Source organism: Cololabis saira, chromosome 14 (genome assembly GCF_033807715.1).
Source record: "Cololabis saira isolate AMF1-May2022 chromosome 14, fColSai1.1, whole genome shotgun sequence".
Classification (NCBI taxonomy): Eukaryota; Metazoa; Chordata; class Actinopteri; order Beloniformes; family Belonidae; genus Cololabis; species Cololabis saira.
The window spans coordinates 20919809-20936149 of NC_084600.1; the positions used below are offsets into that span (position 1 = coordinate 20919809).

The 16341-nt window shown below is 40.8% G+C and overlaps 3 protein-coding genes across 6 annotated transcripts in view; 1 reads left to right on the top strand and 2 right to left on the bottom strand.

Moving 5' to 3' along the window:
* Positions 1–3085, bottom strand: part of ncor1 (nuclear receptor corepressor 1) — a 59245-nt gene extending 56160 nt beyond the window's left edge. For all 3 annotated transcript variants that reach the window (XM_061740084.1, XM_061740085.1, XM_061740083.1), the window contains exon 1: positions 2966–3085. The gene's annotated coding sequence lies outside the window, so the exon portion shown is untranslated. The remainder of the gene's footprint in view (positions 1–2965) is intronic.
* Positions 3086–3724: 639 nt separating this feature from the next.
* pigl (phosphatidylinositol glycan anchor biosynthesis, class L) lies at positions 3725–15889 on the top strand. Its single transcript, XM_061740095.1, has 7 exons — positions 3725–3981; positions 4561–4660; positions 10671–10761; positions 11669–11736; positions 12823–12854; positions 13936–14069; positions 14335–15889. The coding sequence occupies exons 1-7, from the start codon at positions 3729–3731 to the stop codon at positions 14461–14463; spliced, it is 807 nt and encodes a 268-aa protein (XP_061596079.1). The 5' UTR covers positions 3725–3728; the 3' UTR covers positions 14464–15889.
* On the bottom strand, positions 14549–16185 carry cenpv (centromere protein V). Of its 2 annotated transcripts, none has more exons than XM_061740097.1 (6): positions 15961–16185; positions 15813–15883; positions 15595–15687; positions 15373–15442; positions 15167–15281; positions 14549–14814 (listed from the first exon to the last, which is right to left on the bottom strand). In XM_061740097.1, exons 3-6 carry the CDS (start codon positions 15684–15686, stop codon positions 14669–14671), a joined length of 423 nt encoding a protein of 140 aa, XP_061596081.1. In that variant the 5' UTR covers position 15687; positions 15813–15883; positions 15961–16185; the 3' UTR covers positions 14549–14668. The 2 variants fall into 2 exon arrangements, with proteins under 2 accessions (XP_061596081.1, XP_061596080.1); XM_061740096.1 differs by having other exon boundaries at positions 15784–15883.
* Between the last annotated feature and the right edge of the window lie 156 nt (positions 16186–16341).

The window sequence follows — 16341 nt, forward strand, 5'->3', positions numbered from 1 at the left end:
TTACATAATCCCCGAAAAGTCATAATTGAATATGTATATTTTGATTTTGTTTCTAGGGGGGTGGGGGGTTTATCATGCATCCAACTAGGGTACATTTTTTGATGTACAATTTTTTTTTTCCTCCTTCTTTATCATTCAACATTCAACTAAAGAATTCATCACATGAATGTTTGTAACCTTGTTATCCGTAGTCATTCACCTCACAAACATTCTCTTGTGAAATGGTTCTTCTAGCCTGCTAACTCACAGCCATTTCCAACAATACAGAACATAAAGAACCAATTCCAACTAGGCAGGGTGGGTGTTAACCTATGACTTATACTGGAAACATTGAAAGTTGTATTGGCTGGCCAGGCAAATGTTTTTTGCCATTTTTATTAACTTCATGTCGGTTTGGAGGAGAATTAGGACCCTATCAAAATCCAAAACTATTGTCATCACGAAAGACACAGAACCACCCCCCCCCCTTCCAGTCTGCAGACCACTAACTTAATGACTCATAGCAGTTATCTCTGCAATTACATTGTGCTTTTTCTAAATATGAAATGTCTAGCTGCTTTTGTCTTAACATCTAATATACATCAAAAATCCAGTAACAAATATCACTTCCTATGTCCTCTTGACAAAGCTGTCACCACCACCACACAAAAGTCACATTTTGTGCAAAAACTTTTGTTTTCAAGTCAAACTAAGAAAAACAAAATCAGCTTAAAAGAAAATACTAAATGCAAATCTAAATGTCTGAATCAAATAAAAGAAAGACTTTCCAAAGAGGACGTAGAACCTCACAGTTGCATTAAATATTATAAGCAATCCTCATGCTTTTTCTTTTACTTTTCCCCTAAACATGTTCTCCTTTATAGTCCCATCTTGGTCTCAGCTGGGTTTATTCCCTCTAAAATCATCTGCCCATCCATCTACTGAAACGGTTGGTGATGATGCTTACTTAACAAGGGGAAAAAGAGACCAAACATGTATAATTATGGTTGACACCAAGTGGAACAGGAAAGTAAAAAAAAAAAAAAGATGCTCTGATGTTGCTTGGGAGGATTCAGTTTTTTAACCTTGCAGAGGTTTTTTAAAGCACATTTTCTTATCCTGTACAACACTCAAAAACTGCAAACACGTTATTTATTCACATGTGCTCCAAACTGAGGAAGGAAAAAAAAAGAATAATTACAGACCACCTGGTTTCAAAAGAGCAACACAGCATGTCTCCAGTTTAGCAAGACTTGGGGGGGGTTATAACCAGGGGAGAATCACATTTTTTTCTTGATTATTAAAAGCAACTGTGCAAGCATGATGCTAGAAATATGCTTATCATCCCAGTCAGCTGGTACAGTCAGAATCATAATCATATAATCATGTTTGTTTGGCCAAGTCAGGTCAAACAAGACAGGGAATTTGACTCGGTTGTTTGCGCTCACTGTACAGTAAATAGGCGAATGACAGCTCTTATTAACATATATACAATTTTTTTTTAAAGTGAAAGGTGCAGCAGTATGAGGTAGACATGGTTATTGAAAGGTGCATTGTTACAGCATATGATTGTGGTTATTATTATTATTATTGCACAGTGATTGATTACTCTGAGACTCTATGAGTCTCTAATGAGAGTTCATCAGAGCATCAGCTTGGAGGAAGAAAGAAATAGTAGTTAAGCGATCTGACCATAACCTGTTACACAATATAGTCAAGTCTTTTTATTCTACTTTATCTGTAAGATGAGAGCAGATGAGGGGATGAAAATGGTGGATACATATTTATTTATTTATTTTGTATTTATTTATTTGCACAATGACAACAGTAAAGTTTTTTTTTTATCATACAAGGACAAATAATTTGTGCAGGAGAGGAAAAGAAGCCCGAAGGGCTTATAAAAAATCCTCCCCCTCAATACAAAATCACCAAAACAAATCAATCAATAGAAAAAGAATAGAAAGGAAAAGAAAAGGTAAAAGAAACAAAGAAAAATACAATAAACACCCAAACAAAAATATCTATGAAATGGCAATTTCATTTTAGTACGAATAGCCTGTTAATTTTGTCTATATAAAAGATACCCCATTAAGTTGGTCCTAAACATTTTTAAGGATGACACTAACTTTAGAGATCTATCTAAACAGTTCCAGAGTTGAGGGCCATGGAATTTGATAAAGGATTGGTGACTGCAGGTACGACAAAGAGGTAAATGAAAGTTCTTCCCACCTCTAACTGAATAAGAATGAATATCTGATGATAACAGAAAAAAATTATGAAAAGTGCCTGGAATGTCTTGTTTGAAATGAATGAACTTAAACATAAACAGGCATGTTTGAAACTTATTAATAGAAAAAATTGATAATAATTTAAATTTGCTAAATACACATAAGTATCCCCATACCCATCTGCTGCAACAGTTTCAGACAAGTTAGAGGCATTCAGACGGTATGAGCCTGCAGAGCCAGGTTATTAAAATAAGTTTATCTCCTTGAGTTTGTGTTAATATAATGGGGTACAGTACTGCGTTGGTGACTCAGACGGCTGCCATAAAAATCCAACAGCTGTGAGGAAACTTGGTTTCCTTAGCTGGTCATGAATAAGTGGTGGAAACTGTAAAAATGTTGCTGCAGCAGCAGCAGCGTGGTGTTGTCATTTAACATCACACCGTGGTGTAAACGCAACTGGGTTTGTAGCTGGTCTTGCGGGGGGATGGGACCGTCTAACAACAGGGACATCTCCGGAAACCAGCACAAGAATAAATGTCGGCTTTAAAGTGGGCGCTGTATTAACATCTTAACGCGGCATCGGGACATTTGAGAGCTTGTTGTCGTCGTTTACTGGCCAACTCAGACTGTATTTCACCTTTGAATCCTCAACCACGTCGCCATCTTGCACGGCAGATTTTCCCCGTAAACCGTTTAAGCGTCTAAATAGGTCCTAATCACACATATTGGTGTGCTGCATAGAGGATATTTGTACTCACCGCATGTTTTAAGGATGTACAGATGGGGGAGAAAGGTATCCCTGGGCAGGAAACGGTGTGAATTGTTGACTGTAAATCCGCAGGTTATGGGCTGTGAACGACTGAACAGACTAAAGGCTCCGCCGCATTTGTCGGTCGATGTCCTTGAAGTGGAAAATAAAAGGCACTACCCAGTTTAATCCTGAGTGGCACGATTGTTTAACAAATGAGTACATACAATTAAAATTAGTGTAGGAATTCACACAAACAATATGCGTCATATTATCTGTCTTTTTCAAGTTGTTTTAAATTAATATTTTTACATATCTTTAAGGATAATGTAGTGTGACACTTAAACCTTCCCCTAAAACAGGGTAAGGCTGCTGTGTTTATAATTTTCACTTTCAAAAAGATTGATTGCGATATATTTATATTAATTTGATCAATATTATAGTGGCTTAGTTAATTCAAATACGCAACGACGATCATTATTTATCATAGCCATGATAAATCCGTTGACCATGTTAAATTCTTTAAACTTAAATAAAGCAATATGCAAAAGTTATTCAGTCGAGAACAAAAATGAGGATTTTTAGGTTAAATACAGGTATTCGTGCGTTCATTTGACTTTAATTAATTATTATAATAAAGTGCAACGTTAGAGGGGGGCGGGAAGGGCTGCATACTTTTTCTTTTCTTTTCTTTCTTTTTGTTTTACTTGCGGAACCTTTCACAGGCACGTATTTTGTATACACACGGGTTATTTATGGGGACGGGCATAAACATGTGTGTTTACTTGGTGGTTTTCGTAGTTTTATCATATTTAGCGTTGATGAAATACATTTACTATCGTGATGGACGAACTTTCGTGAAGTCATTGAAACATGTAATGAGCCTTTCATCAGACGGAGAACCAAACAGCGTCACAGCTCTGGTTGTAACTGCGCACCCGGATGATGAGTGTATGTTCTTCGCGCCAACGATTATTCGACTCGTTGAGCTAAATGTCTGCGTTCACCTGCTGTGTTTATCCGAAGGTACGGTGACCACGTAGTTTGGAATTCAAACTAAACACCTGTTTCGCCGCTAACTTGTTTTAACTTGTTTTAGTTACAGATAAGTCCAGACTACAAGACTAAATATACACATTATATATATACACACACATATATATATATATAACACTTTCTTTGAAAGTCAGTGAGAAAAAGCACCACACTGGTGATATGACTGAGTCAGTCAGTTAAATAAACATTATGTCTACATATAATGTTTTAGTTTTATCATCAGTCCGACATTGGCTGAAATTAAATGTCTTTCCTAAGGAATTCCACTTTATAAAAGTTTAAAAAGGACCAAATTATCGCAACATCATTTTGAAATCAAGGTGTACATAAATTACTTCAGCTTCACGACAGGTTATCAGCCAAGTAAAATATTAAAACAGTTGTTTAACCTTTAGAAGCAACACTGATTGAGTTCTGTCAGAGAGGAAAAGCTGGATTGTAGGACTATGAAAAATCCCACTATGGTTCTGACAAATGAGAGAAGAGATGGATAAATATAAATATTTATAATATAAATATAGTCCGATCTGTTCCCCAAATACTGTACAGGAAACTACTACAACCAGGGAGCTGAGCGTAGAAAAGAACTTTTCAGCAGCTGTGCCATCTTGGGAATACCAACCTCCAGGGTCACCATATTGGACCACAGGTAAGCACTGGTAACAGGACATGCATATCATCGTCATCAAATGGTTTAAAGGCCCTGAGTTTGTAAGAACTTGTGTTTGCTGCATATTTAATTTTGTTTTTTATGCTTTGTGCACTATGAATTTATTTTAAAACTAAAGTTGAAACCTAAATACTTGAAAATAACATGACAATATGACAATATTTTTTCCGTCTAATACGGGGTTAGGTCTCAGCATGTCTGCCTCTTAGAGCTCACAAGTCCCTTCCACCCAATATTTCAGAACAAATGAGGCTGATCTGTCTATTCTCTCCAGGACAGATCTAATCTACCCTGGGCTGATGTTTTCTCTCTATGTCCAAAATTAAATTAATGTAGAGGTAGTGAAAAATCTGTACTGTGCAACACAAAGCCCTTAAGCCCCCCCCCCCCCCCCCCCCCCCCCCCCCACACACATATATATATATATTAAAGTACAAATTACAAAAAACCACAGTTATCACAGGATTAGAGAAAACTCTGTTTTTAAATTGTGATTTAAAAACAGAGTTTAAATTGTGATTTAAATTGTGATTATTCCCCTCATATTCTTTGTTGTTATTAAAAAATATTTGAGCAGGGCTGATTTTCAGTGGTAGAAGTTGAAATCAGGTTTTCCCACTCTTTGTAAGCAATTATATCCATGTAGAGATACACTGTTCACACATTTCAAGAACATAACATTTCAAAGAACTGTTGTTTTGTTTGTCTTTTTAAATATTTCTCAGTTCCATAGAAGCAAAGGGATCTCTAGAGAAGTTGGCCTCCAAGTTAAAGAGAAGTTACAGAAAAAATATATATAAAAGGGTTTTTCTTTACAGTGGTTAAAATCTTCAACTGCCTTTGTATCTGTTTAGACTTACTAAGATGCTCTAAGCTACCTACACGTGAGCCTTTACATGCTGGCTCACCAGGAGCATTGAATGAACTCTGACACTAACCTGGGACACAATAATAAGCTGGCAGCTTGCCCAGGTGGTCTTTTCTACAGAGCATTGCTTGTGTTTGTGTGTTTAAATAGACGCACGCACACACACACACACACACACACACACACACACACACACACACACACACACACACACACACAAATTGTTATCATTTTGTGCATACAGAATATAGCTGAATTTTGATCTTTGAGCTGTCTGCACCTCTGCTGAATTGGAGGGTGACCCATTTTTATGTATTCTTCTATTTGCTTAAAATATACCCCTAATCAACTTTTTTGAGAGTCCCACTCCCTCATAACCGAGCTCTCTATCGCTTTCTCTCCCATGCTCTCTCCGTTCCTTTCACCCCTCCTCCTCCTCCTCCTCCTCCTCTCTGTGTCCACGTCTGCTGAAGCCAACTGCAGAGGACTGTGGGATACATTTTGGCAACTCTAAGCACAGCTAATGTAGGTCATTCCAAACAGTTTTTCCTCTTCGTGTGCCTGTGCTTGGCCGCCGCCACTGGCTTTGCCCATAACCTTGTCCGATTGATTTCTGCCCTGTTTTTCTTACCAGCCATTTGATTGTGCACGAGAGTGTATTATGTGGCCCATTTTAAACATTTAAGGCTCAAATGATCTGAATTGTGTATTTGGTGTTAATAACACAGGGGAATGTGTGGAGGGAAGTTTTTTTTTTTTTTTAAGTCATCAGGGAGGCTGTAGTTTGTGGTGCAGAAAAACTGTACCACATAATTATTAGGGAGTGTTTGTAATATTTTGTTTGCTCACGTTTGAACACATTGACCGGGTCAAATATTTGAAAGTGAATATAAACGCAAACGTGGCAAATAAATACAATACAGTTAAACACAGAAGAAGGGATTTATGTAGTTTACTGCATTTCTGTTTCAAACTAATCCTTGCTGTGGAAATACCAGGACTGCACTTAAATTATTCTCCCTTCATCCATGTCTGAAGTGTATAGAAATATTTTTTATTTATTTATTTTTTATTTCAAAGGGAAATTATATTTGAGCACTATAATTAAGAAAGACAAATAGAAAACTGAAAAGATGTCAATCAATAATCCGTTGCATCGTTGGAAATAGAGCAGATTGTCCTAAATGCACTGGAGTGTTTCTAATTTTCCAAGTGAGCCGATGATATCAGGTGGACCGTGAACTGGTAACACTGGTGAATTCTCTCAATTTCTCCCTCATTCACAACATGGATGGAAAAGTCACATCCAAGTTACATATCTGGGATGCAGAGACGCTCTATCACTGTAGCATGAGCAGGATTACACCAGTTATTATTAACTAGCTCCGCAGTACTTCCTTCTTCTTCTTCTTCTTCTTCACTGTTTGCAGTCTGAGTCCGTCCGTTTTGTCTTAAATCTCCGTAAAGAAGCAGTAGAGACTAGAAACCACTTACCTATGACCATGTTTCCATTACATTTTTGCACAAAAGAAAATGTAATCTCAGTTCTAAGTTATAAAGGCAGCGCTCCGGGGGGTCTGTGCTTCCTTTGATCGCTGTACTTCAAATGAGCGTAACACTCTGCGTTTCTTGTCCTGCGAGACTTATGTTCAAAACAACAAAAAAAGAAAACCTCAACGTCGAAGAAAATGGAACAAAGCATCTTTAGTCGCTGACTAATTATTGCAATTGCCACTACCGCTGTTCAGATGATGAAGTACCGTTTCTATTACAAAATTTATTTTATATTTGTTTTTTGTTTTCATTGCCCCTACAAATGTAGGTGGGGGCAATGGAAACGCGTCTTAAGACGTGTATTGTGTTGCTTAAGCTTCTTCTTAGTGTTATGTATTAGATTTATTTTCTTTTAGTTTGATACCTCCTTAAAACCCATCTTCTTCCACAGTAGGAAAGCAATGAAAGATGTACACAGAAGTACTGGATTTTAGGTAGTTGTGACAGCAGATGCGTTGAACAGAAATGACATGGGGGGGAGGCAAGTAAAGCTCATATACAGCAGTTGCATTATTGATCTCCAGTTAAATCTCTTGTGTTTAGAAACATTTTAGTGTCGTCATAAAAGATTGCGTTTAGCCTTAAACAAGCATTATGTGGGATGAAGATGAGCCCCCTGGTCCAGGAGCGGAGCTCTTCTGTGTGATACTCTCTACAGACACAACCTGCAGCAGTTCCTCACAACATGAGAGCTTAAAATATTTGCCTTGAACTTGGCTGCCAAGCAGACAACTATTTGTAACACAAACACCAACGAGTGCAGGTGCCGTGCTATGAAAGCTCTTTCCTTGTTGCATAAACAAATGTTGACACGTCCTCTTTGCGGTATGCTCCTGCACCACATCGTCTCGCTGATCAGGGTGGCGTCCTCAACTGTCCCCTTTGGAGGCACGGAATCACACCATACTGGTTGCGTGTAATGACGACAGATCTGGGCGAGACTCGCCCGCACGCCGCTGCAGACCCGTTCCCCAAGATGACAGGAATAACACGTGAATTCTTTTTTTAAAGTAGGATTTTCGCTTTAATGCTCACTGAATAGGACAGCTGTGTTGACAGTATCTAGGGCCCCAGTCCACGATAGGGCTTTTGTGATCATACTTGATCTAAGCACGCTCTGCTGCCTCTCCTCTTGCTCAGCCCTGACCTCAGTCTGCTCCCTGGCCTGATTATAACTGTTCACTGCACAAATCCAACCATTCCACTTTTTTCATTACATTATTCATCAGACTGAACCGAGGCCTCGCTCTGTCTCGCCAAATTTAATTCTTTCTGTCTTTGACTGCTTGTACTGTCCGGTTCGCATGCTTTATATTGACTCAGAAATCCGCTCTTATGAGACGAACGACAAGCTTTTTCATTTTAATTTGATTAGTACAAATCTCCACACGCACATAAACATCGAGCTCATGTTTCTAGAAAGGAAAGTGGTTGTCCCACACAAAGTTTATATATACTTTGATCTGTGGTATAAAACAATTTAAAAAATGTCCCAGCTGATTTATGCTCACATGGCAGGGTGCAGTAAACTGTAGTGACATATTCCAGCCCTGCCACTGACCTTTGGCTGTGCTTTTAGCCTATATACATTTGTCACTATCACACACTGGCTGCCGCGTTGCCAATCTCATTCTGCAAGCCTGCAAAAGACTGTAATTTTGTCGCGTTGGTATGCTCTTTTTCTGGACGATTTATTTTCCAAAACAACTCCCTTATTTCCATGGTTAACAGCGTTATTCCCTTTACTGCTTCTGCATGTGTGAATAGTGGCAAAAGCTGCAGCCGCGAATGCCGAGTGAATAATGAAGGAGCACGTGTCGATTTCCGTCGTTTATGTATTTGCGACAGCCTTAGAGGGACTTATTGTGCGCGTGTTGTCAGCGTGCAGTGGCATCTCAGCCGTTCCCAGCAGGACATATGATCTGACGGTGTAGACAGAAGTCTGGCGCTTTCACAGGCCCGCGGTCCATGTGACCAGACTAAACAAGCTCTCCCTGACACACACACACACACACATTCAGAGAATCCTTTTAGTGGGCCATAGTTCAGCGACTGCATACAGATGCCTGCAAGCAATTAGACATCCACATGCAAAGCTACAAAGAGGAGCTGGGGAGGTTACTTTAGGACATTGTGCGCTGTTGCCATGGCGAGGCCGACACTCAGCCTACATCCTGCTTGAGAAAGGTCAGGTGTATTGTATCTCTTGTTTATTTCTCACTTCTTTTTTTTGCCAACCCTCCCTCCTGCAGGCTTGTGCTTAGTCACAATTGCTGCAAGGGGACATATCTAAAATATTAAAAAGATAGATGCAGCAGTGTGGAAATAAATATTGATTTAAACTCAGAAAGGATTTTATATAAACTATTTAAGCACTTTTGCTAAATTCTCACAAATTGGACTCGCTGTTCCTCACCACAGCTTTAGAATTAGACATCAGACAACTGCTTAGTAGATTTAGGCAGCAAGTAGTTTGAATAAAATTTGTTTTCAGTTTCATACACACACACACACACACACACACACACACAGCCCTTTCTATATGTAGGTCACTGGTATCAGAACCCTGCCGGAGGAGTGTATTCAATGCGTGACAGACAGTTTTAGCTATCTCTGAACCCCCCCTCCCTTTTTTCAACCCTGCTAACCCCACCTTTCCACCCCCCGGCACCCAAAGCCTGACCCTCACATCCCAGACAGCCAATAGATTTGCGGTTCTAATCCATCACTTCCCTCGACTAGCTTAACTGTCCTGACTCATTGTTTGCAACGAAAGGTTAGCGAGGCAACTGCTGACACACCAGCCCCCACTTTTTTTTTCTTTTAACAGTGTTTGTATAAATTACTGCTACACCCAAGTAGCTCTCCCTTGGATTCATCATTAAAGTAATTTCACAACTAAATGCTCAACATGCATCCGAACTGTCCCACTTACTGCACGGCCCATTTACACGGTTCACACGAGGGTCTCTCGGCTCCCCCTACGTCGTTAAGTGTCCTTTTTAAGTTTAAAGCTTCACAGTGCCTCGCAGGGATGCTGGCTGGCTTTGTTATTATCAACATGAAGCAGAAAAATGAGGACTGAATTTATTCCGGTTGCCACGCAAAACCCTGGGGGTTTCTGTGAACCGTGTCAGTCAAACTCATATTGAAGTTCTTCTCTCTGCATATATTTGTAGCTGCCTTCTCTTAAGTTGAAGATGACTCTGAGAAACTATTCAAAGCAATACTTATGACTGTACATTTGTGGGGGTGGGGGGTGTATATGTATGTTTAATGAGCCAAGAAAGTGGGCTGACCAACAGTGATGTTTGATCTGCTCTGTGTTGCCTGCAGCTACTGGCCTTCTGACCCTTAACCTTTGTACTTCCTAGCACTTGTTCATCTGTGCACTGAATAAAAGCTCTCTTTCTAATGCTGCACCGAATCTCCATTGGGCAAAAATATATTTCATTCTTGGGACAGAAATAGCACTTTCAGTTCAGATGCAACACGCAGCTGCCCCCCAGTAATGTGTCATGTAATATTAACAGGGTGGTTAACCAGAGTCCCTTTTCTGCCACCCAGAAAACTTCCAGATGATCCCCGATCAGAATGGAGTGTCTCGCTGGTTTCCTCTACGATAGTGAAGCACATACGAGCTCACTCCTGCAACCTGGTACGTTCGCTTCTGCGTTACACTTTGTCCTCTCCATGCAGTGGCTTTCTCTGCCATTTCCTGTTTGGTGTCAACACACGACTTCCCTGCCATTTTGTGTTTGAGACTTGTGTAATGTATTGTTTTGTTTTGGCTATATGTCATGGCACCGCAGCTTCCTTGTTCATTATCCAAGTTCGACTGCGGTTTGGGTAATAATCCCTTTCAGCCACCGTGTCTTTCAGTCGAAAGCCACGTTGCATTTTTAGCATCTTGAAAAACCAGGGGAAACGGCCTGAGCTGCAGCAGAAACACTGAGCTTTATTTGAGTGTTTGTACAAAGATCCTTATCAGCGCCGGTCTCGTTACTTGCTATTAGCTTATGGGAATTTGGCAAATTCCGAACCAAACCTTTTTTTTTTCTTTCTTTTTCCATCTGGTTTATTTCAACAAGGGCGTAAATAGTTGTTTCCCTGACTAAAAGACAGCACAGCGGCGTTGGTGGAAAAAACAAACGTCTCTTGTGGAGCAGCCTGCTTAGATCTTTCTGAGTTAAAGCTGCTGATCCCTTTTTGTTGTCAAATACAAGAAACAAACACGGCGGCTCCTCCCATCCTGTCAAGCTCAGCTGCAAAAAAAAAAACTTTTTTTCTAATGCCTCTAATCCAAAAGCAACTGAAAGACTCCTGTTAGTCACACAGAAAAGGAGAAACATCTGGTTAAATGAAACAAGGAAAAGCCCAAACACAGAACACAGAAATACACTTTTAGACATCCAATCATCAGCTGTCATGCTGCACGCAGACTTTTGTCCTCTAACCTCAAATCCTTTATTTTCTTTTTTTATTGCTTTAGTTTATTTAAGTTTACTTTCAGACACCATGATTTTGGCTTTTCACCCACGCCGTTAGATATTTTGTTGTTTCAGGTGCTGACCTTCGATGGAAGAGGAGTGAGTGGCCATGCCAATCACACGGCCCTTCATAAAGCTGTCAGGTAAAGACCGGGCCGGAAGGCCTTGTCGTCACCAAAAAAAACCTCTTTTTGCTAAGTCCTCTGGGGTATTTTATGGTTGAAACACTGAATACAGTCCACTGCTCGGTCATAAAACGCTCTCCAGGAAAATCCTGAGCATTCGGACAAAAACAGTCATCTCGCCAAAATGTTTCCCCACAAAGACACACACACACACACACACACACACACACACACACACACACACACACACACACACACATATACACATTATGTTTTTCAGAATTGCTGTGTTACATAGCAGAGAGGTCATCCAAACAGAGTCCTCAGAGGCTCTGGTCTCTGCTTCCAGCAAGCTGCCATAAATCCTGCGCCTGACGTGGAGGAGAGAGAGGGAGGGAGGGCAGCTCCGGCTTGGAGAAGTCAGCCCAGCCAGTTAAATCGAGTTAAATCCAACGCTTGCTTTTAAGCGTTCTGTGCAAAGACGTCTATATCACTGTCCTGGTGATGTACTTGACCGTCTTCCAAGCAATTAGCAGCATTTCCCCTCTCATGGCTCCCCGTCAATCTGTGAGCCTCATCTGTTTAGAAGATGCGAGCTCTCCAAATCCCATCTCATGATTCCCATTAGACTGGATCCCAGAGGGGCTTTGTGCTCCTTTCACAGCACTCTGCATCTCAGTGTTTTGCACTTTTGTTTTCGTCAACCGTTGATGCATGCATAAAAATGCAAGGCTAGAGGACTGATGTAAAGAAATAAATAAAAAATATCTACGTGTGAATGTGCAGACGTCAGCAGGCGATACCAGAGGGTTCCTTGATCAACATCAGCATGAAGACGAGAAGAAATGTCAATGCGCTAAATACCAAAACCAAAACCACCTCCACTTGACACAAGAACATTCAGAGCAGTAGATGTTGAGAATTAGCTCAGATACAAGGGCTCCAAAACATCCTTGATTACAACAGAGACACAACACACCCTGACTAACATTTCAAGTTTCCAACACAAACCCCAGCAGGGAGACGTATCTCTGAAACCTTCACTCCTTCTGACATTTTCATCATTTGACTTCTCTTTTTTTGTTTTTTTTTTTGTCCCCATAGACACCTCGCCTGCACCGGAGCAGCACCCAATGGTAGGTTTGGAAAAGAAAACTTCACAGATTATTTCTAGATGAGTCAGATTTACTGGTCACTCTCATAAAAGCTCTTTGTGAGCGTTTTATTTTTTTTAAAGGAACTTTATTGTTATTTTGACACTAAACCAAGTACAAAAACTAACCCTGAGAATGCTGCAAACTGCAGACTGGACTGGAGTGTTTTGTGGGTGTACAGCGCCCTCTTCTGTTCAAACGTGTTGTATAAATCTAGTGTGTCTTAAGTTTCCCGTACTGTGTGTTGTCCCGGTGGTGGCGGTAGTAGGACGGTTAAGGATGGAGAGAGGCCTTACCACTTGTGAGGGGTTTTATTTTAGCTTTGTGTTGTTTTTTGTTAATATTCATAGAGCTCAAAGAAGTGTGTTGCTGGCACCAGTTAAGACCCCTGTGTCCATGTCCAGGCCTAATCAGCCTTTATGACTTTGTCTCTTTTTACTTTAACTTTCATTTCCTGCTCACAGCACTTATGTTTTTACACTCATGAGTTTTGTGAACGCATTGTGAAAGCAAAAGTATGACAGTGATTGAAGTAAAACTGACTTTATTCTGTGCTTTGGGAAAAGCTCTTGCAGCAGAAACTAGTATTAAAGATGAAGCGAGTCATGGGAGAGGGAAACGATTATAGCTGGTGATATATTTAGTAGGGAAAGGTCATCATCTCGGTCCTGCGACCTCTGCAAAGACGCTCCGCTTAGCCGAGAATGACCTCGCCCTGCCTTTCTTTCTTTAGAGCATGACGAATGATTTTAAGCGTGTTTGTTTCCAACAGGACATTTTTGCTTTTCCTGTTTGACTGGTTCCTCCGTCTGCTCCCGGTGAAACAGCTGATAACGCTCAGCTGAACGTTAAACCCTACACAAACATGCCTGCTCATTATTTGTAGCTTCAAGTTCCTCGTGCCCCTTAAGTGCCTGCCAGATCCAAACGCATGAAAGAAGAGCAGTGTCAGGCTTCGGTACTTTCCTTCACATGACAAAGAAGAACAGATACTGACTGTTTGCTTCCTTAGTGAGGCTTTAACAGTATTAACGGCTAACTGAGTTTCTGTCTCTCCTCTCAGACTGTGTGCTGCTCTCCCTGGACACCGTCAGCTTTCTGAGGAAGTACGTCTCCATCCTGGAGCTGCCAGTCAGCGAGTTGCTGCCGTCACATCTCTGCTGTATAATTGGCTCACGGGGCTACAGGCGAGCCAAAGTAAGCTTCAAACCTGACACGGTAGTTGGCGAGACGTGCCACTGTCTGCCCCTTTTTAAAGCGCACGTGCTCAGAGCGCGTGGTAATAAGATTATTTACAGTAGATCTGCTGAAGAAGCAGGAGATCAAGTTCGTAAACCCAGTAGAGGGGTAAAGCGAGGAGCACTGCTTCATAGAGCCAATGAGTGCATTTCCACATTAGATTTTAACCACCATTACCTCCTAATATTAAAGTCATGATTTATATAATCTTATTCTCTTTCAGGCCGCCATGCTGTGTCATCGCACTCAACTCCTGTGGTTCCGGTACCTCTACATCGCCTTTTCTCGATACATGTTCGTAAACACGTTCCAGTTAATTCCACAGGGACCGAAGAACCTGAAGATCTATTAAAAGTTTGTGTTGATTGTTAACTTTCAGTCTACTGACTCGAGGCACTGGTAGGAAAGAAATATGTAGCTTTAATCAGTAATGTTGTTTTGGTAAAGGGGTAACTTTATTGTTTTCAGTCGTGACACTGTATAAAATAGCTGCTCATCTTCAACATTTCTCAGGAAGTTCTCATTAAAGGAAGTTTGGTTCCTGAACCACGGTAGTTTTATGTTTTCTGCGTGTCCTCTCGAGGTTTAGACATGCCCCTGATGCTCTTGTGAGCTTGCATGCTTTCCTCCCACTGGTCTCCACAGAAGTTGTCCACGGTGACACTGCGGACGGTACCTGGATCCAGGCAGTGTGGAGCAACACCTGGGGAGAAAACAAAAACAAAGGGTGGTTCCATCATTTGCGTGCAAACCAAAAAAGCTAACCGTCTCGATTCAACAATACTTCCTGAAGGGAATTCAGATAAACGTCTGAACACCCGGTTTTACCGGCTGAGTAACGCAAGATTTTTAGGCATAACATCAGGCTCCTGCTGTGTACATAACACGTCTGCTTTCTGCAGATGCTGCAAAAGCTCAGCATTACAGAGAAAACTGGGGAAGTTAGTTAGGAGTAAACGTGACATGATTAGTTTGCAGTAAACACTGTTGCATTGTGAAACACTTTCAAAGCACATGAGACTGATGAGTCTGGTGTCAACAAGCAGGAGTCTCACCATATCCATCAGGGTTGGAGCGGGGCGTGTAGAAACTCTGAACACCACACGTTTTACAGAAAGTGTGTTTCGCAACGTGAGAGTTAAAAGCGTATGTGGTCAGGTTATCCAACCCCTGAAAAGAACAAGAAAGAAATCACAATTTGACTTTTTTTTTGTTCGTCTTTAAAATGATGGAGATGTTGATTTGAAACAGGACTTCTTACCTGCAAGAGTGTGAAGTGATCTTTAGGGACAATGAAATGATGGTTTTGTTTTTTTGTGCAAATGCTACAGCTGGTTTAACAAAAAAAGAAAAAGGGGAGGGGGGTATAATTGTTAGAGAACTTGTGTTGGAGTAAATATTTTTATACTAATGCCAATTACATTTAGACTTGTGTATCTTAATATCTGTGTGTAATAGTATGGTTAAATGAGTTAATCCATACTTGCAGTGAAAAACATGGAGATCTGGAGCACTCCAGACTTCAAACCTAACCGCCCCACAGTGGCAGCCACCGGCGTGTTTCACAACCTCCATTCTTCAGATGAAAGAGGAAAACATATATTCTTGTTAGTTTTCTGGATTGATGAGTTTTACTTCAGCTACCGTTGGTAAGCACCTGGAATCTGTGTACCTGACTCGTATATAAAGTTCAGTTAAAACCTGTGTGACGTGTTTCTTGCAAAACTTGTTGACGTGGAGTCGAAAGTCCCATCCAGAAAGTTCTGGTCTTCCTGTCACGGAAAACACAACGGGCCGGATTAAAGTTTATCACTGATAAGAGTCACGTTCACATATGCTGACCTCTCACCTAGATCTGATCACAGTTGCTGGAGAATGTGGCAATTTAAGAACATCAAATCCTTTCAAATGATAATGTCAGCTGCTAAAGTGATCAGCTCTGTCCATACAGCCACATTCCCCGCTTGATGAGTTGTCTTCCTGGAACACTTTAAGAGGAATAATTATTCCCAGCTAGGGGCAGGGCAAAGTACAGCAGACTTGCACAAACACATTCCTCTGGAGCTGAGCGAGATCAGCCTGCTTGATGCTGAAATGCACTGGCGTGATGCATCACGAGTTCGGTGTCATATCACAGGGTGCTGGAGGGGTGGAGTGACCCAAATACATATCTTAAGACTCTCTGAGCTGTATCATATCTGGGACCCAAAAATAGCAACCGAATAGGCTG

Bases quoted from the DNA above. Each gene is read 5' to 3' on its own strand.
- pigl (XM_061740095.1), top strand. From the start codon at position 3,729: ATGTGTGTTTACTTGGTGGTTTTCGTAGTTTTATCATATTTAGCGTTG. The intron at 3,982-4,560 runs GTACGGTGACCA...AATACTGTACAG, and splicing joins CCTGCTGTGTTTATCCGAAG to GAAACTACTACAACCAGGGA. The intron at 14,070-14,334 runs GTAAGCTTCAAA...ATTCTCTTTCAG, and splicing joins GGGGCTACAGGCGAGCCAAA to GCCGCCATGCTGTGTCATCG.
- cenpv (XM_061740097.1), bottom strand. From the start codon at position 15,686: ATGGAGGTTGTGAAACACGCCGGTGGCTGCCACTGTGGGGCGGTTAGG. The intron at 15,443-15,594 runs GTATGGATTAAC...TTGTTAAACCAG, and splicing joins CTCCATGTTTTTCACTGCAA to CTGTAGCATTTGCACAAAAA. The intron at 15,282-15,372 runs GTAAGAAGTCCT...TGTTCTTTTCAG, and splicing joins ATCACTTCACACTCTTGCAG to GGGTTGGATAACCTGACCAC.